Here is a 20,180-nt window from a genome sequence, read left to right as displayed (position 1 = left end):
GGTAACATTACTGAGAGAAAAAGTTCTCATATGCAAATATAATTATTACACATTCATCCATTTCCTTAATTATCCAAAATAATAAGTTTCCCTAAATTCAAAATTTAAGGGAATTTAAAATATAAATACCTTCTCATGTTTCTTTAGAAAGTTGGTTTTCTTGATTTTCCCATGATGCTGCAATTAAGGAAAATAAATTTTTAGATTAAGAAGCTTCGATTAGAAAGGGCAATTTGTTGAAAAGATGCCATACAAAAATGTTAATTATATATCTTTTATATACCTAAATATCACTTTTAGAAATGTTATTTTACTTATTATGATATGTTTTAGGGTAGACCTAGACTGGAAGCAGACTTTTGCACATAAAGATTATAAAATACAATAGACAATAGTGATAATTCTTAAAAGAATTTGTTACACTGACCTTAAAACTACATATTCACGATACAAAAACAGAACTTCCAAAGATAAACAAATGTATATTTATCACTTAAAGGAGGACAGTAATTCATGGATTATACACTGGCTGAGAACATTTGCGCACTCAAGACTCAGTAGCCAGAATGGGGTTGTCCTTGCCCCTCAAAGACTAGTAACAGAAGAAAACAACAAAACAACAGCAACAAAACCTGATTACTAAATATTCTCCCTGAGGGCTGGAGTTCAAACGCCCAGAGCTTATATAAATGCAGACGAGTGTGGCAGCCTGCCTGTAATTCCAGCCTTGGAAAGAGACAGCGATGCCAGACTGGAGAGCTCAGGACTCGATGGAGAGACCCGAGATGATTTCCAACACCAAACTCCACACACATGTGCACACAAAGGCATGCTCACCCTGCCCACACACATGTGCACACACAGGCACGCTCACTCTGCCCACACACATGTGCACACAGGCATGCTCCCCCTGCCCACACACATGTGCACACACAGGCATGCTCACCCTGCCCACACACATGTGCACACACAGGCATGCTCACCCTGCCCACACACATGTGCACACACAGGCATGCTCACCCTGCCCACACACATGTGCACACACAGGCATGCTCACCCTGCCCACACACATGTGCACACACAGGCACGCTCACGTTGCCCACACACATGTGCACACACAGGCACGCTCACGTTGCCCACACACATGTGCACACACAAGCATGCTCACCCTGCCCACACACATGTGCACACACAGGCACGCTCACCTTGCCCACACACATGTGCACACACAGGCATGCTCACCCTGCCCACACACACATGCACACACAGGCATGCTCACCTTGCCCACACACATGTGCACAAACAGGCACGCTCACCTTGCCCACACACATGTGCACAAACAGGCATGCTCACCTTGCCCACACACATGTGCACGCAGGCACGCTCACCCTGCCCACACACATATGCACACACAGGCATGCTCACCTTGCCCACACACATGTGCACACAGGCATGCTCACCCTGCCCACACACATGTGCACACACAGGCACACTCACCCTGCCCACACACATGTGCACACAGGCACGCTCACCCTGCCCACACACAAGTGCACACAGGCATGCTCACCCTGCCCACACACATGTGCACACACAGGCATGCTCACCCTGCCCACACACATGTGCACACACAGGCATGCTCACCCTGCCCACACACATGTGCACACACAGGCACGCTCACCTTGCCCACACACATGTGCACACAGGCACGCTCACCCTGCCCACACACATGTGCACACACAGGCACGCTCACCTTGCCCACACTCATGTGCACACACAGGCACGCTCACCCTTCCTACACACACATGCACACACAGGCATGCTCACCTTGCCCACACACATGTGCACACACAGGCACGCTCACCCTGCCCACACACATGTGCACACACAGGCATGCTCACCCTGCCCACACACATGTGCACACACAGGCACGCTCACCCTGCCCACACACATGTGCATACACAGGCACGCTCACCTTGCCCACACACATGTGCACACACAGGCATGCTCACCCTGCCCACACACACATGCACACACAGGCATGCTCTCCTTGCCCACACACATGTGCACACACAGGCATGCTCATCCTGCCCACACACATGTGCACACACAGGCACGCTCACCTTGCCCACACACATGTGCACACACAGGCATGCTCACCTTGCCCACACACATGTGCACACAGGCATGCTCACCCTGCCCACACACATGTGCACACACAGGCATGCTCACCTTGCCCACACACATGTGCACACAAACATTAAGATGCTCATACACCACACATGAAAATGGAAAAGAAAAAGTGGAAAGGTTCTGGACTAACAATTTATTCCCAATTTCCTGTCTGACTGTGTGTGTAGGGCCCTTAGCAAACAGGTCCTAACTGTGTACTTGGTGATCGTAATCTGTGTCCTGCAGAAGTTTACGGAGAAACTTCAAAGCAGTCATTCCTTGTATCCACAGAGGACTGAGGACCACACAGACAATACCAAACTCCATGGATATTCAAGTTCCTCACTCAAAAATAAGTATAATAGTTGTATAATATACTCTGATCTTTGGATCATCTTAGATTACCTAACATAATTTAAATGCTCTAAAAATCATTAATATATTATTTATGGAATAATGACTATAAAAATGTCTTTACATGTTTAGTACACATACAATATTTTTGAAGCTCATATGTTTGAACCTGCAAGACCAACTGTATTCCTGGGATTTTCTTAAGAGTAAGAAGCTACTGTTACCTTAAGGAAGAACCTCCTGTCAGTTCTGGCCGGGTTATAGGAGGCAAGGTACGCAGCAATAAGAATAAACTTAGAGTAATACGGAAGCTCCATGTGGGTGTACGCCGAGAGACCTAAGTACAGAACACCGCGATTATCTACCAGGCTGCCGTTAGGTGATAAGTGTACTCTACAGCCTACCTTTTGACACCACAGCTGTGCCCAGCTACTGCTGCGGACATTGGCACCACAGTGCTGAATATTGTTAATGACATACTTTGCTCTACTTGATCAGCTCCTCCCAATTTGAAGTGTAAACCCGATTATTTTTTACTTTTAAGATTATTGTCTACATTAAACTTTCCCTGAAGGTCTTCTATGACCACAAAATAGGAAATTTTACTTCTACTCTAATTCTTTATTTTTACATATATAGCCCACACATGTAATATTATGTTATGTGTTAAAAGCTACTTAGATAAAGATAAAAACCCCTATTGGAGGACACTCTCCACGGAAGAAACCATATCTAGTGTACAATATACCTACAATTCTATGCACACAAGAAAGTGTGTCACACATTGTCGGAGACCTTACATGAGTATTATTTAAAATCTTTGTAGTAATTTAAAGCTAACTACTCTTTCTCATTTTTTAAATGAACAAAGAGCTCAGTTTGAAGGCACAAAGCAAGTAGTACAGATAAACTACAGTCTGAAGGCTCACAGGAACAGTACAGATAAACTACAGTCTGAAGGCTCACAGGAGCAGTACAGGTAAACTACAGTCTGAAGGCTCACAGGAACAGTACAGATAAACTACAGTCTGAAGGCTCACAGGAGTAGTACAGGTAAACTACAGTCTGAAGGCTCACAGGAGCAGTACAGGTAAACTACAGTCTGAAGGCTCACAGGAACAGTACAGATAAACTACAGTCTGAAGGCTCACAGGAACAGTACAGATAAACTACAGTCTAAAGGAACACAGAAGGAGTACAGGTAAACAACAATCTGAAAGGCTCAAAGGAGCAGTACAGATAAACTACCGTCGGAAGGCTCACAGGAGTAGTACAGGTAAACTACAGTCTAACGGAACACAGGAGTACAGGTAAACTACAGTCTGAAGGCTCACAGGAGCAGTACAGATAAACTACCGTCGGAAGGCTCACAGGAGTAGTACAGGTAAACTACAGTCTAACGGAACACAGGAGTACAGGTAAACTACAGTCTGAAGGCTCACAGGAGCAGTACAGGTAAACTACAGTCTGAAGGCTCACAGAAGGAGTACAGATAACTACAGTCTGAAGGCTCACAGGAGCAGTACAGGTAAACTACAGTCTGAAGGCTCACAGGAGCAGTACAGGTAAACTACAGTCTGAAGGCTCACAGGAGTAGTACAGATAAACTACAGTCTGAAGGCTCACAGGAGCAGTACAGGTAAACTACAGTCTGAGGGCTCACAGGAGCAGTACAGGTAAACTACAGTCTGAAGGCTCACAGGAGCAGTACAGGTAAACTACAGTCTGAAGGCTCACAGGAGCAGTACAGATAAACTACAGTCTAAAGGAACACAGGAGTACAGGTAAACTGCAGTCTGAAGGCTCACAGGAGCAGTACAGGTAAACTGCAATCTGAAGGCTCACAGGAGCAGTACAGGTAAACTACAGTCTGAAGGCTCACAGGAACAGTACAGATAAACTACAGTCTGAAGGCTCACAGGAACAGTACAGATAAACTACAGTCTGAAGGCTCACAGGAGCAGTACAGGTAAACTACAGTCTGAAGGCTCACAGGAGCAGTACAGGTAAACTACAGCCTGAAGGCTCACAGGAGCAGTACAGATAAACTACAGTCTAAAGGAACACAGGAGTACAGGTAAACTGCAGTCTGAAGGCTCACAGGAGCAGTACAGGTAAACTGCAATCTGAAGGCTCACAGGAGCAGTACAGGTAAACTACAGTCTGAAGGCTCACAGGAGCAGTACAGGTAAACTACAGTCTGAAGGCTCACAGGAGCAGTACAGGTAAACTACAGTCTGAAGGCTCACAGGAGCAGTACAGGTAAACTACAGTCTGAAGGCTCACAGGAGCAGTACAGGTAAACTACAGTCTGAAGGCTCACAGGAGCAGTACAGGTAAACTACAGTCTGAAGGCTCACAGGAACAGTACAGATAAACTACAGTCTGAAGGCTCACAGGAGCAGTACAGGTAAACTACAGTCTGAAGGCTCACAGGAGCAGTACAGGTAAACTACAGCCTGAAGGCTCACAGGAGCAGTACAGGTAAACTACAGTCTAAAGGAACACAGGAGTACAGGTAAACTGCAGACTGAAGGCTCCCAGGAGCAGTACAGGTAAACCACAGCATTTCTCTAACTCTGGTCATCGTCTTTCTCTCCTGCAGTATAAGACCTGTAAATCAGCTGAAGTGCCCGGAAACCATCCCATCATTCCCTTTCTTAAACAGAAATCTTTACATTTTTGAAAAGAAAAAAAATTACATTTTAGATATGCTGAGTAATAAAATCTGGTCAGTTTGATAAAAATGCAAAATAATACCTTCTTTAAAGAAAACAAACATACTTTGAAAATATAAGTACTGAAGAGGACCCTTTAAGTTAATATAAAGTTGGATTTTATTTTAGGTAAAGTTGTACCATGTACCTGGATTATTTAGGTAAAAACACTAAAGAAATATTCATTGATTTTTCACATGGTAGAAGCCAATCAAGATAGAATCTAAGGAAACACCAAACTGACATTCAGTTGAAGGAAAAGCATTAATGAAAATATCTAGCTTATATTTGCTGACTGAAGATCCTCTAACCACCATGTCTGTAATAGTTTAAACAGTGTCCTGGTAATTCTCAGGGTTTTCTTTGATACCTTTTAGCTGTCCTGTGTCTGTGTCCTCTTCCTGTAACTTTTCCCACTGGGAACTAAAATAAAATAGGACAGCAAAATTAGACTGAAAATAGAAGAAATCAATATCCTGCAATAAGAAGAGCCCTATAGAACACATCATTTTCATTCATTAGGAAATAGAAAAATAATACATACACACAGTATACATGCTGTACCTGTACAAAAACATCTGATATATATCAACAGTGTAACAAATTCCCCGTTGTTAATTTTTTAATTACCTTTTTTTACTCTAATTACAATAAATAAATACCACCATTCACTCAGTAAAGCTCCCAACAGTTCTAATCACTGCATTGGATAAAACTGTACATTAATTCTACTCTGGAATAACTGATTGGTGATCAGATTAGAACACTGAGGCCCAAAGATTAAGTCTTTCAAGGACACACAGTCAAAAGCAGAACTAATAAATGAATCCATATTTTTCAAAAGAGAGAGGGAAGAAAAATCAGAAACTGTACAGATGGTTAGGAACAGGTTAGAAGGATAAGGAAAGGCTTCTCAAGCAAGAGATACAAACTCGCATACTGTTCACTTACGCTCACCTTTACTGTCATTCAGACGTAAAATTAAACTCAGTGTTTACCAACAATCCTTTGCTAGTTTCCTGGGTCATCACTCAGAGACGCCTTATGCATAGTGTTTTCTGTTCAACTCTGCCTAACCTGTTTTCTACAGTTTTGATTACTTGGCTGACAGGTTGAAAAGATAACTATTTGGCTTTACTTCTCTTTGAAAATGCTGATCAATTTTAAGGTTTTATTAACTTTCTTTTGTAAGTAACTTTTTGCTTGGAAGCCTAGAAATGATTTTCTTTTTTTATTTTTAGTCTAAATAGTTTACACGTCTCAATGGTAGACTTAATAATGCTCTGTCAAAGCTGCTAACAAGTTATCAAGTTGTCTTATGTGGGAAAAAACATGCAGCCTAGCCAGACACTGAAATAGAAAGTTTCCGGGTAAAACCAACTGGCTCTTCCAGATGAGGTCAGAGGGGGGAGGCCATGCTTGGCTGCTGACTTTAGATGTAGTAAGGAGCCGCAGTCTGATGAAGACAGCAACGGCCAGAGCTGCAGGACCGCATTCCGTGGGCTGTTTCAGGCTGGAGAGGTTTTACATCGCTGGTCTGTGGTGATTTACTAGAGCATAGCACACTAGCAGAGTCTCAAATGAACCACGTGCAGAACCCAGGGTTCTATAACCCGGGGCTGTGGGCACTGGCGGTGCAGGAAAGCAGGTCTTCCTTCATTTCCGACATGCTTTCTTTACTCCAGTGTTGCCCTTTGTACAACCCAGGGTTTCCTATCTCATGAGGTCAGTTAGACATGCTGACTCTTCTCTGTCATACTTACATGAAGAACAGGAGGAAAACACATATACTTTAGCTTAATTGAAGAAAAGCTTAGATAGGAAGTTTAAATAGTTTAGAAATTTGACGTATTTTAGAATTTAGATTTTGGATTAGGGTGCTTAATCATCAAATCCTATACAAATATACAAAACAAAAAAAATAAAACAACCAAAAAAACTGGTGTTTGTAACACACTTTGGATAAGTGATATCTAACATGTTAAATGCACAATTACCTTGATATCTCCCTGAGATAAACAGTCTGCATTGCTTTCTTCAGGTGAGGCTCAATATTTCTCCACAGTTTTCGAGTATCACGTTCACCTGCTACTCCCAGAAGAAAATTTTAATAATTCAAATCTTGTATAATTTTCTCCAATGAAATATTAATAATTATATTTAGTTACCTTCTCCTTTAACTACAGGTTCACAGTATTTGGGAAAATTAAGCACTGCCTATGAATTTAAAAACACAAACAAAAAGCAGAAATATTAGTTAAGAATTTTTCACATAAATTTTTTATTACAAATTAAGCAATTTTATTTAAAATTGATTTTTGAGTACAGGGTAATTCTAACTTATTACTGCAAAAAAACAACAAAAACATCAATAAAAAGACACACTATTGGCTAAACCTTACCTAATGCATTAGGTACATATAAAATAATAAGGCATAATTTGTACTTAGCCATAATGCTGAATAAAAAGATCGAGGTCAGACAATTAACTGCTATTTTCTAGCATGTGAACACCACAATAAATGAAGCATCACTTAATTAAGGATGATTTAAAGTATTTGCACTGGTTGCTACACGTGAGTTCTTGGCATTATCCGGGCATACTAAAATCCATCAGAGAATAAGTCCTGAAATCTATTACATGTTTTAACAATCTCTCCAGGAATCCTAGCATGAGGAAGTGTGAGAAGAACTAACTAATCCCAACTACTTAGTATTTTCCATGCTAGAACCCTACTGAAGTGTGAGAAGAACTAACTAATCCCCGCTACTTAGTATTTTCCATGCTAGAACCTACTGAAGTGTGAGAACTAACTAATCCCCACTACTTAGTATTTTCCATGCTAGAACCCTACTGAAGTGTGAGAAGAACTAACTAATCCCCACTACTTAGTATTTTCCATGCTAGAACCCTACTGAAATGCAGTTTCAGTTAGTAAACGCACAGAGCTGGCATTTACTAACATGATTCTGATCTCAAGCATTTTATGATATAATACTGGAGCCCAGAGCAAAGACAGACATAATAATAGTGTAAATTCAAATCCAGAGGACAATAATAAGTATTGCAAGTCACTGCAGAGAGAAAGGACAACAAGAGCTATCTGCCACAGCTGATTCTTACACTGACTTAGAGTCTCACGTTAACAAACTCCACAGCGTTCTCCAGCATCGCGCCCAATTCTCCTACCCCAGTTCTCAAATAGCTGCACATTTCTACCATTTGTTTCTGTGAATGTGACAACGCACCATAATCCAGGCAACAGGAAGCATTTAACTTAGGGATCGTAACCGCAGAGGGTGAGTCCATGACCATCATGGGGAGGTGGCGGCAGGCTCGGCACTGGAGTGGGAGGGAGCTGAGAGCCTACATAGAACTTCAAAGCCTGTCCCCAGCAACAAACCTCTTCCAACAGGACCCCACCTCCTAATCCTTCCAAAACAGTTCTATCAACTGGGGACTAAATATTCAAATATGAACCCACGGGCCGTTCTCAGTCAATCCACCACAGATTCACTATGGCATAACAGGAATTCATATTCACTAGAACCTTAAACAATACCGCTAATTTCCAAGAAAAACAAAACTATAAGGCTGCTAATAAAAACCACAAAACTGCTCCAAAACCAGGCAAAATCATTTTAGATTGGTTTTGATACTACAAATTTTCACCATAACTGCATATCTCCTCACATGTCCCCATGACAGTTATCAAGTTTAAATATTTTTACAAGTTCCATCAATAAATAGGAAAAGCGAAGGACACGGTGTAACTTTATTAGGAACTGACGACAAGCTCAGTGAACATTCGTGTCCACCACAGCAAGAGAAGCAGAGCTCAGAAAGCACAACTATTGGGGCTCCCTGCTGAGAAGAGAACTTGCTATGTACGCCCTCTGGTGGCTGAAGAAACAGTCGCCAAGGACTTCCTGCCTACGAGCATAAGATTCTGTTTACCTAAAACTGAATTGTCAATTTGTGAGGTGAGCTGAGAAATTATTTCTAAACCAATAAAGAGCACTTTTATTAAAGCCCGATTCAGGTAAAGAGAATATTTCCCATTGTTCTAAAGGAGAGACTTGTATTACTTTAGGTGGTAAACAATCGATTATAAATACTGACATGGCTGCCAAGTTAAGACACTTTTCCAACTCTTCCTCAGTGAGATTTCCAGCATGGTTTCACTCTAACAGGCAAGATCATTTGCTGAAAGATAGTCTAAGCCATGCAAAGTGTAGTAAGAATTTCAAGGAGACCCCTTAGCGTGCCCACACCTCCCGGTTCAATCAAACACTAATCTGGGCATTGCCGAGCAAAGATGTTGCAGATGAATTAAGATCCCAAAGAGTTCCAATAGGGAAGACTGTCAGGTAGCCAGAGCTACTCACGGGAGAGCCTTCTGTCTGGTTGGTCACAGAAGTCAGTGGGTACAAGGGAACTCAAGCACTGTCCCTTGCTGGTAGATGGAGCTGACCACTGTACCTTCTCTAGGAGGCCTGAGGGAGACATATACCATCTAGTCACCAGGGCCCTGAAACTTCATTCTTATAACCCAAAGGAACAGATGTATCCCCATAACCTCAAGAAGAAAATCCATTCTACACAAAATTTTGATTTCAGCTTTAATAAACAATGAAGAGAGAACTTAGCAACACAGTGCCTGGTTTGTGACCTACAGACTAGTGAGCTAATAAATGTATGTTATTTAAGATATGACGATTTCACATGTAGCAATAGAAAACCAACATGCACCAGCAGCACAGACACTGAGATCGATAATTAATAAATGGGACCTCCTGAAACAGAAGCTCCTGTAAAGTAAAGGACACATCAGTAAGACAAAATGGCAGTCTTACAAGATGGAAAAAGATCTTCACCAACCCCACATTTGACAGAGGACTGTTCTTCAAAACTTATAAAGAACTCAAGAGACTAGACATCAAAATACCAAATAATCCAATTAAAAATGGGGTACAGACGTAAAGAGAGAATTATCAATAGGAAAATCTCAAATGGCCAAAAGAACTTAAAAGAATTGCTCAGCATCCTTAGTCACCAGGGAAATTCAAATCAAAATGACTCTGAGATACCATCTTACACCTGTCAGAATGGCCAAGATTAAAAACACCAAGGGCAGCTCATGCTGGAAAGGATGCGAAGTTAAGGGGAACACTCCTCCACTGCTGGTGGGCGTGCAAACTTATACAACCACTTTGGAAGTCAGTATGGCAGTTTCTCAGAAAATTAAGTCCCAGATATATCACTCTTGGGCATAGACCCAAAGGATGCTCAGTCATACCATAAGGACACTGCTCGAGAATGTTCACAGCAGTGTTATTCATAATAGTCAGAACATGAAAACAACCCAGATGCCCCTCAACCAAAGAATGAATAAAGAAAATGTGGTACATTTACACAATGGAGTATTAACTGAAAAACAAAACAAAACAAAAACAATGACATCATGAAATTTGAAAGCAAATGGATGGAAGTAGGAAAAGTTATCCTGAGTGAGGAAACCCAGACCCAGAAAAACAAACACTGTGTGTACTTACTTGTAAGTGGATACTAAGTGTAAAACAAAGGACAACCAGGCTACAATCCACAGCCCTAGAGAAACTAGGTAACAATGAGGGTCCTAAGAGGGGCATAAGGATTGCCCTGTGAACAGGAAATACATGAGATCTCCTGGGTAAACTGGGGGTGGAGGAGTAGAGTGGAGGGAATAGGGGATGGGAACATGATGGATCAGGATAGTTAAGTTGGAGAAGGATGGAGAATGGAGAATTTGGTCCACATGGGACCAACCTAGGCCTTCTGCATGTGGTGACAGTTGTGTAGCTTGGTTTGTTTGTGGGGCCCTTAGCATATGTCCCTGGCATATGAGCTGGCTTTTTGGAACCGATTCTCGCCCAGCTTTGATGCAGTGGCGAGAAGCTTGGTCCTGTCTCAACTTGATATGCCAAACTTTGCTGACTCCCATGGGAGGCTTTACCCTTTCTGAAGGAGTGGATAATGGGGGACGGGGATTAAAAAGGAGGTGAGGGAGAGAACGGGAGGAGAGGAGGTAGGGGAAACTAAAGTTGGTATACAAAATAAATTTTAAAAAATTAATGAAAAAAGAAAACCAACATACATACTGAAGTATAAAAACAAAAATACTCCAGAGCCAAGTTGATATAATTCTGAATTGTTTTGGTTGTTTAGAATCTCATCTCTTTCTTAAATACTGAAGGAACAAAAATCAGAACTAAGAACGCTTGAATTAACACTCACTAACTCATAGTGATTCCAACAAGCAATAAGTTGTGTGAAGAACTTCTAAATACTTATGTGTATTAACTCCTCAGTCCTTCAAAATATCCAGTTCCAGGACAGGAACCAAAAGCTACGGAGAAACCCTGTCTCGAAAAAAAAAAAAAAAATATCCAGTGTGACAGACATAACTACTGTGCCCACTTTACAGATGACTTAATCTCCAATAACCACAGAAAACTGCTTTCAAATGCATCAAATATCAGGACAGAAGCAACCCTTTCATGATAATCGACCAATCTTAAAATAGATATCCAGAGACAGCTTGAAATGAGAAAACAAGCTTCAAGTAACCAAGTGCAAAGATACTTCCACAACCAAATACAAATACAAAGGAAAAAAGATGGCACCCTAATCAATGGCAAAAGTAAGCATGACATGACTGACCATCAGTACCTGACAAACCAGAAGAGAACAGTGTCAGAGAAACTGAATTCCTCTGCTACCTGACAGGATGAACAGAAAACAACAGGTCATCCCATATGCCTCAAATGTATGACGTTTTAAAAAATATGCAAAACTCAGGTTAAGCAAATAGGCTACTGTGTTTGGCATTAGTATAAAATACCACCTTTAGCCGGGCAGTGGTGGCGCATGCCTTTAATCCCAGCACTCGGGAGGCAGAGGCAGGCGGATCTCTGTGAGTTCGAGACCAGCCTGGTCTACAAGAGCTAGTTCCAGGACAGGCTCCAAAGCTACAGAGAAACCCTGTCTCGAAAAACCAAAAAAAAAAAAAAAAAATACCACCTTTAGTTAGCTTTTCTAACAGACTACCAAATGCATTTTCAGAGAAAGCAAAGCTAAATGAATATTCAGAATGGTATTTTATTTCCTCCTGTCTTTGTTGCCCATATAGGCAGTCTCTAAAACATACTTATACAATAGAACCTCCTAATGCAGATTTAAATGCACACACAGAAAAAAAAATGCTTGAAAAGAATTTTATGTAGGCTACTTATGACATTTTCATAAATATACCATTTACAAACTTTGAAATAAGTAACACTATGCATCTGATGGAAAGTAAGTGTCTCAACTCCTTCATGGCCTAGGCATGGAGAAAATAAGAACCCTTTGTCCTGTGTAACGCTGTCTTCAGGGTGTGAGGACTTTTACATCTGCTAGCATTGCCAGTGGTAAAGACATTCCCGCCTTCTTCCTTTCACAACTCCAAACCCAAGCAACGGGAAAAAAGTTAGGCATGATCATTTCCCAAACTTCTAGCAAAATATAAACAACTATTCTAGTCTTTGTCAAAGTTAAAGCCTTTTATACAAAAGCACTAACTGGCCAGTGAAGATCTATAATTAAAGCTTCTTGCCATATTCTAATGGCAAGCTCCTAGGCCAGTCACGACATAAATAAAAACTGGAGGAAGGTGATATAAAAATTAGCAGTAGGATACTAAATTGCTTGTTATTACATCTCCTGCTATTTTTCATTTTTACTTTAATGGTTTCCATAGTTTCTGTAACTAGAGAGAGAATCGGTAACTAAAAGTACTTGCTTTTCTGAGGACTAGAGCTTGAATGCTAGCTCCTATGTAAGGAACCAGGGTGGGTGCCACACACACCTGTACACCAGTGATGAGGAGGGAAGAGATAAGAGCATCACTGGAGTCTCCTCACTGCCAGTCCAGAAGAGACATGTAAGCTCCAGGTTCCGGAGAGACCCTGCCTCAAAATAGTAAGAGACAGAGCAGGGCACTATCAGCCTCCTCAAGCCTCTGCGCGCACAGCTCGGCACTCATGTGCACCAACAGATACAACACACACACACTCCTAACAATTAAAACATGGACCTGACACTGAATGCAAGGTTTCTCATCAGGTTTAGTATGAACTAACCCACAGACATCAATCCTTTTAAGGTATATTAGCCTTAAAAAGCTTTATCCAAATTTCTGAAGTATTTTCTCAGTTTCTGGCTTGTGCTAAAATTTTCTAAATGGGACAATATTAAAGGACATAAACATGTGTTTGTGTGCGCACACAAAATGCTCACTTACCAGATGTCTGAGCTCTTTCAGATCTCGGCACACAGTGTAGAAAACGCCAAGAAGAATATTAATATAGGCAGCATAAAAATCAGCTGAGTACTCTGGAGGGTGGTCGTGGGACAGGATCTTTTGGAGGTTCCCTGTTCAGAGAATACAGACTCACTCAAATGAACAGCATGGAAACATCATCATTACGTTCCCGGATGTTATAAATATTTTTAAGAAAACAAACATTTAGGTCCAACAATAATTAGAGAAAATAAGTGATTACTAGTTAAAAAAGTATAATTCTATGATAGAATAATTTGTATTTCTTTTCTTAATGGCACAAAAATGATGGCTTAATTCCCTCCCAAACATACGTGAGCTTACACTAATGAGGTAACCTGACTGGGACCTCTCCAAGGCTGACAGGTGAGAGACAGCTGCTAGAGCTCCTACTTCCTGGCCTTCAGGAAGAAGAGAAAGGTTGAGGGCCAAGTTCATACCCAGCGGACGATGGTTTAGTCAGCTGTACTGATGTAAAAGACGCTCCATCAACTCCCCAAAACTGGTCTGATTTGTCCTATAATTGCTTTTAGGGCAAGACCTACCACAGAAGGAAAAGCCAATCTAACATAGACTGAACTTTTCTGTAAAAAATAATTAACAGTGGATGGATATAATCAAATGTCAAACAACATGCAATAAAGGACTGTGGTACCTGAACAGGGAAAACAGGTGAGTCCGATCATCAACCCAGTTTTCTCTCCCCTGCCCCCTTCATGGAGCCCTGGCTGTCCTGAAACTCTGGATGGACCAGGCTGGTCTTGAATACACAGAAATCTGTCTGCCTCTGCTTCCCAAGTGCTGGGATTAAAGGTGCATGCTATCCCTGCCGGGTCCAACCGGGTTCTCTAACCTGAGTGCAGTACAAAGAGTCCCAAAGGAGCTCAATAATGTTACTGAGTTGAGGAGAAGGAGGATGGGGTAGAGTTAAGATAGCTTCAGTTTACAGATGCGTTTCCAAGAAAGGCCTGCCAAGAGGTCTTGAGTTCATATTAATTTGTATATGCACAGATTAAGGCCAAATAAGAACAAATGGAAATTAGAGAGATGGACAAAAAGCTATTAATGAGAACTAAAAGTCACATGGGTTTATTAATTTATATTAATTTTTAGTCAGAATGCAGAGACCATGATGAGGCATGAGTAGAGTGCAAAAGGAGCTAGGTCTTTGGGGAAAAAAGCTAAAACTAGCCCTGGAGTAAAGACAGTTCTAGATCCCTTCTCCCAGATACATCAAACATAGCCTCAAAATGCGCAAATCATAATGTCTAACATTCCATTAACTAAATAAATAAGTAAAGAATAAAAAGGTAGATAAATGAAGCCAGCAGGAAAAACAATGAGAGAAGCAAAGAGTTAGAGTATTATAAACATCAACAAGATAAAGAAAAAGCAAAAAGAGCTCTATGATGAAAAATTCCAGAGGATAGCAAGATTAACTTCAGGAAAAAGGATGGTGAATTTAAAGACAGAGAAATAAAAACTGTATCAAAAAAAGTAAAGGAAAAAATAAATTTAAATAAACCCCAATGGTACACTACCAAGTGACATAAAATAAATAACACAGACCTGGAGGAAATAAAAGTTGTAAGTGGAGACAAAGCCTATGAAGAAATACTGGCTAAAAGTTTTGCTTACATCAGTGGTTTTCAACAGGTGGGTCATGACCTCTTTGGGGTTGAGCAACCCTTTCATGGGGGTTGCCGTATGACCATCAGAAAACACACATATTTACATTATGGTTCATAACAGTAGCAAAATTATAGTTATGAAGTAGCAACAAAAATAATTTTATGGTTGGGGTCAACACAACATGAAGAACTATATTGAGGGCTCACAGAATCAGGAGGTTGAGAACTGTCTTAGATGAAACTATAAATTTATAGATCTAGAATAACAAAAACACATTAGACTATATAATAAAAGCTATTTTCTTTCTTACATTTCTATTTTATTAAAACCAAAAGAGTATTACAGGTGTCTAATAAACAGTACCTAGGGGCTTACAGGAGGAAGGAAAACACAGGACAGAGGTGGAACACACAGCTTGTGCAGTAGAAAATTGTAAGTCCCTGACTTTTTCATATTGTTATCAGAGCAGGACTTAACTATGCTGACAACTAAGTCACACCTAAGCAGAGGGAGAACAAAGCAAACACGCCCCTAAGAGACGCAGTCTTCTGCATGTAATAAAGGCTTTCAAATCGGAGCCCTGGCTTCAACTGGGAAGGTGTCCTTGAAACCAAAGCCACATCCCTAAAAATACAGGGCAGTCAGGCTAACATGACGGGGCCCCAGTAGCTGCCAATCCCTTTGCCTTGATTCCATGCTGCACATGATTTGGTTTACCAATTAATGTTTCAATTTTGAATAGAAAATTATGAATATAGTGCTTATGCTATGCATAGAAAGGCCCTAGAACTTAATAAACAGATGTAACATGACTCCATTTATCATACACTTAACAGGTCTGTTTTCCTACAGGACAAAATCGAAAAGATTGCTATATTTAATTTTTTCCTGAAATTCCATCTATGCTGCTTTGTATCTTACAAAAAATCAGATTCTACAATTATATCATACTTTTACCTTCATGATGCAGTAAAACCAGTACAATTTCATAATTTCCTTAACTTTGAAATAGTTTTTCAATATTTGAAACTAAGATGGGAAACAGGAAAGGTCAAAAGCAACTGTTTACTAAAACCCTTTGAATAAGCCTTTCCTTCATTATTTTGTCATTTGTATGGACGAGAAGCTATTAAAAATAAGGTTTTCATCTATTTTGAGTTCCCTTAAATAAAAAACAGTTAATTAGCTAAAGCAGGAGGTGTTATTTGGTTTCCGTTCTTGTGAAAACAGGCAAAGCTGTGTTGCTCTTGGCAATGAATGTTTATAGCCCAGGAGCTGAGAGGAACAGTGTTAACAAGGCCAAGATCACAGCCCGCTACAGCACCCCACGCTTCACAGCTCTAACCTGAGTCAGCGGTATCCTCTCTGTATAATCATAGCTCAGATTCATTAACTACAAGGCCAGTAAACAATACAAAAGTATTGTGTTCGTTCAAAGAGATAAATTATTAGACCCTATAAAATTTAAGATTAAACATAAACCCCAAGAAAATACACAAATGAACTAGCAGTAGGCACAGAGTTACAGCAATGACAAAATTTTATAGACTCAAGATACATGGAACTTAATCCAGGTATATGATAAAGATTTCTCTACAGTTCTAACGTGTTACGAATCGCGTATACTTCTTCCTTGTGTAGATATTATAATCACAGGTTACACACAAGAATGAATTAGAGATGATGAAAGTTTACCCTAGCAAACACATGAGACCTGTTCTGCTCATTTAGTGATCATGAGTGAGAACAGACCCTTCACGGTTTCAAAATAAAATTTCTGCAATGCAGGAATACAAGCATTTTGAGACTGGCAACAAAACTAAACAACTGAAGATCCCGAAGTATCTCAGGCTAACCACGGTAGAGTTCTGAAGAAAAGACAAGGGTGATTTGCTCAAACAATTAAAACTTACCTATGCTATAATCAGGGAAATACAAGACAAATGGTTCAAAGCATCCGGTGTTTGGACGAAACTTTTCCCAAATGATCTCACTGAGAAGGATAACAGTCACATTTCTGTCAGTCTGCAAAGAAAAGGGAAGAAAAGTAACATAGTATTTAAGAATCTGAGGGCAGTAATTCCCTTTGGATTTATCTTCAACTGAATTCTGCAAAGCTTAACATACACAATAAATTATTTGCATATTAATAAACCATATTTAAAAAACCTAATCAGGAAGCTCAACCATTTGCAAATTTTCATACATAATTGCTTGGAATTTCCATAAAACTGTAGGTTAATCAACATCTCAGTTACTCACGAATGCCAGAGCAGTCACGCAAGAACGTGTTCTGTAGATACTAAGAAACACATCTGCTTGGAAAAATTAAGACAAAATCCTGTGAGAATTTTCTAAAATCTTGATAGGTATTTTCCATCATTAAATATTTACAGCAACTCAGAAAAAAAGAAACATAAAATTGGATAAAAGATTTGTCATATTGTATAACTTCATATTATTAAGAAATACTAAAGCTTTCTGTTCGTTTTCAAATTACTGAGAAACATTAATGGCCACTACATATTAAAAATACATATAACTGTAACTAATAATATCCCTCTAAATCATCAATGCTAAGTAAAAGAGGTTATCTTTTGAAATATATTTAAAAATTTCCCTTAGTTTACCAAAAGCAGTAATAAAAGCTGAATGTGCCCATTATCCTTTAAGAGACTCGTCACAAATGCCTGTGCACCAGCTAAAACTCATCCTGACACCCCTTCCTTTTCCACACAGGCTTTTGAAGTAATAAGAGTGGCGGGGCTGCGTTCCCAGCACCCCGGCCGCCTGCTCGGCTAGCTTATGCCCCAAAATAACAACACACAAACTGTATTCATTTAATCACTGCTTGGCCCTTTAGCCCTAGCCCTTACTGGCTAATTCTCACATCCCGATCAACCCATCTCTAATAATCTGTGAGAACCGGTCTTACCGGGAAGATTCTAGCCTAGTCCATCCTGGGTCAGAGCTTCATGCCGGGAGCGGGGCATGGCGTCTCTCTCAGGCGTCTGCTCCTGAGAGGAAAGCTGTCGAGACTCTGCTCACTTCCTCTTCCTCCCAGCGTCCTGTTCTGCCTACTCCTCCCACCTATCCTCTAACCAATAAAATGGGCCAGGGCAGTGCCTTTATTAGCCAATGACCTTCCTCCATCAGGCTTTCATTTTCCAAAATTCTTTTTGGCTAACAATGCAGATGTGGTATCTGCTCTGGTCTGTAAGCATCCTTAGAATCCAGTTTCATATGTAAGTTGCACTACATTTTGGGGAAAATCTACTATTTGATTCCTAGCAAATGTGGTTCTTGTATGCTGTTTTGTATTACTTAGAAAAATAATTCCTTTGATTAACAAAAACAGCTGAACTTAATGAATAAATAATTCGATAGAGAAACTGATCATCCTTATGAAGGAGCACAGACGTCCTTTTTCTCACAGGGAAGCACTGAAAGAACCAGGAATGTTATCACACAGGGGTCCTGCACTCACACTGAAAGTACCAGGAATGTTATCACACAGGGGTGTCTCCTCAGTGGAGGACATAAAATACCTGCAGTCCATCCAGAAAGCTGAGAGTGGATTCCGTTAAGGACATGGTGATCCCTTGCTGTCTGTGGAGGCAGACCTCCCTCAAGTTCCCCAGAATGCTTTTCCCAGACTCTTCCCCCCCAGACCATTACCCACCCTGAGAGGAGACATCACAGGTACTTCATGGCCTGCTGACCTCCATGCTACAGGTCAGAGACCACACTATAGAACCCACTCTCATGGGCCCACGTACTGTGCAAGAGTTTCTCTGTAGTTTACACTATGTGGATAGAGGTGTCACTGAGACTGGTTTAATAAAGAGCTGAATGGCCAACAGCTAGGCAGGACTTCTGGGGAGACAGAGGAAGAGGAGGCGCCAGGGAGAAGTTGCACATAAGGTACCGAGAAGAGGTAACCAGACCACGTGGCAGAACATACATTAACAGAAACAGGTTAACTTGACTTATAAGAGCTGGCTGAGGACAAGCCAAAGCTAAGGCCGGGTTTTCATAATTAATAATGATAAGTCTTTGTGTCACTGTCTGGGGGCTGGTGATCCACAGATAGCCTGGCAAGAAAGCTACATCACACTTTAAAGAAGGACTGGACCTTGTTACCTGGAAACCTTTCCCCAGACTGCACTGTTTTAAACATGCTGACAATGACCTGCCTCATTAGACTCCCTGAAGTCTGATCCGGGCAGAGGAAGTCGCTCCGCCTGGGTTTCATTTTTATCTCTTCCCAAAGCGTCACTGCCTGGAGACCTGCAGGGAGCCCTCAGGAAAAGACTTGACTTCTCGTAAGTGCAGGACCAACTTTCTACCACCGAGCTATACACCAGCCCCAAAGAAGACTTTCTGAAACCCACCGGTTTAAAAAATATAATTCTGAGTTTATTTAGGCTTAAAAGTATGCTCTAGGGGCCGGAGAGATGGCTCAGAGGTTAAGAGCATTGCCTGCTCTTTCAAAGGTCCTGAGTTCAATTCCCAGCAACCACATGGTGGCTCACAACCATCTGTAATGGGGTCTGGTGCCCTCTTCTGGCCTTTGGGCATACACACAGACAGAATATTGTATACATAATATATATGGTATGCTCTATCCACATTTCCTGATCATAAAGCTCACGGAAAAATCATCAGATTTACTTCTACTTGTTTAGTGTGTTCACATGCGTATGTCCACTTGAGCACCACAGCACGAGCATGGAGACCAAAGGACAGCATGTGGGGTTGGGTCTCTGTGGTCATCAGGGTTCCAGGCAGCGAATGTGGACCACGAGGCTTGGTGGCAGGTGCGCTTAACACTGAGCCATCCTGCCAGTTCAAAAAGGCATCTTATAATTTTATAAAAAATTAAACATATATGGAGAAGTTGAAAAAAACCAAGATAAATGATTTGAAATCTGTAGTATTTTCA

The 20,180-nt window shown here is 40.9% G+C and overlaps 1 protein-coding gene across 1 annotated transcript in view; it reads right to left on the bottom strand.

Annotated features, from left to right (window-relative positions):
• The window catches only part of Orc5 (origin recognition complex subunit 5), a 60,651-nt gene that overhangs the window by 28,219 nt on the left and 12,252 nt on the right, over positions 1–20,180 (bottom strand). Inside the window, exons 5-11 of the mRNA XM_041668360.1 lie at positions 17,149–17,260; positions 13,565–13,695; positions 7,409–7,457; positions 7,238–7,328; positions 5,611–5,663; positions 2,748–2,860; positions 130–177 (exon numbers count right to left, since the gene is read on the bottom strand). Of these exons, the coding sequence (XP_041524294.1) occupies positions 130–177; positions 2,748–2,860; positions 5,611–5,663; positions 7,238–7,328; positions 7,409–7,457; positions 13,565–13,695; positions 17,149–17,260 (597 nt within the window). The remainder of the gene's footprint in view (positions 1–129; positions 178–2,747; positions 2,861–5,610; positions 5,664–7,237; positions 7,329–7,408; positions 7,458–13,564; positions 13,696–17,148; positions 17,261–20,180) is intronic.

The sequence above is a fragment of the Microtus oregoni genome, unplaced genomic scaffold, assembly GCF_018167655.1.
Source record: "Microtus oregoni isolate MIOR12 unplaced genomic scaffold, Mior012 000018F_ref0000195, whole genome shotgun sequence".
Taxonomy (NCBI): domain Eukaryota; kingdom Metazoa; phylum Chordata; class Mammalia; order Rodentia; family Cricetidae; genus Microtus; species Microtus oregoni.
Note: the sequence above shows the minus strand (reverse complement) of the source record. Positions and strands in the feature narration are given on the sequence as shown.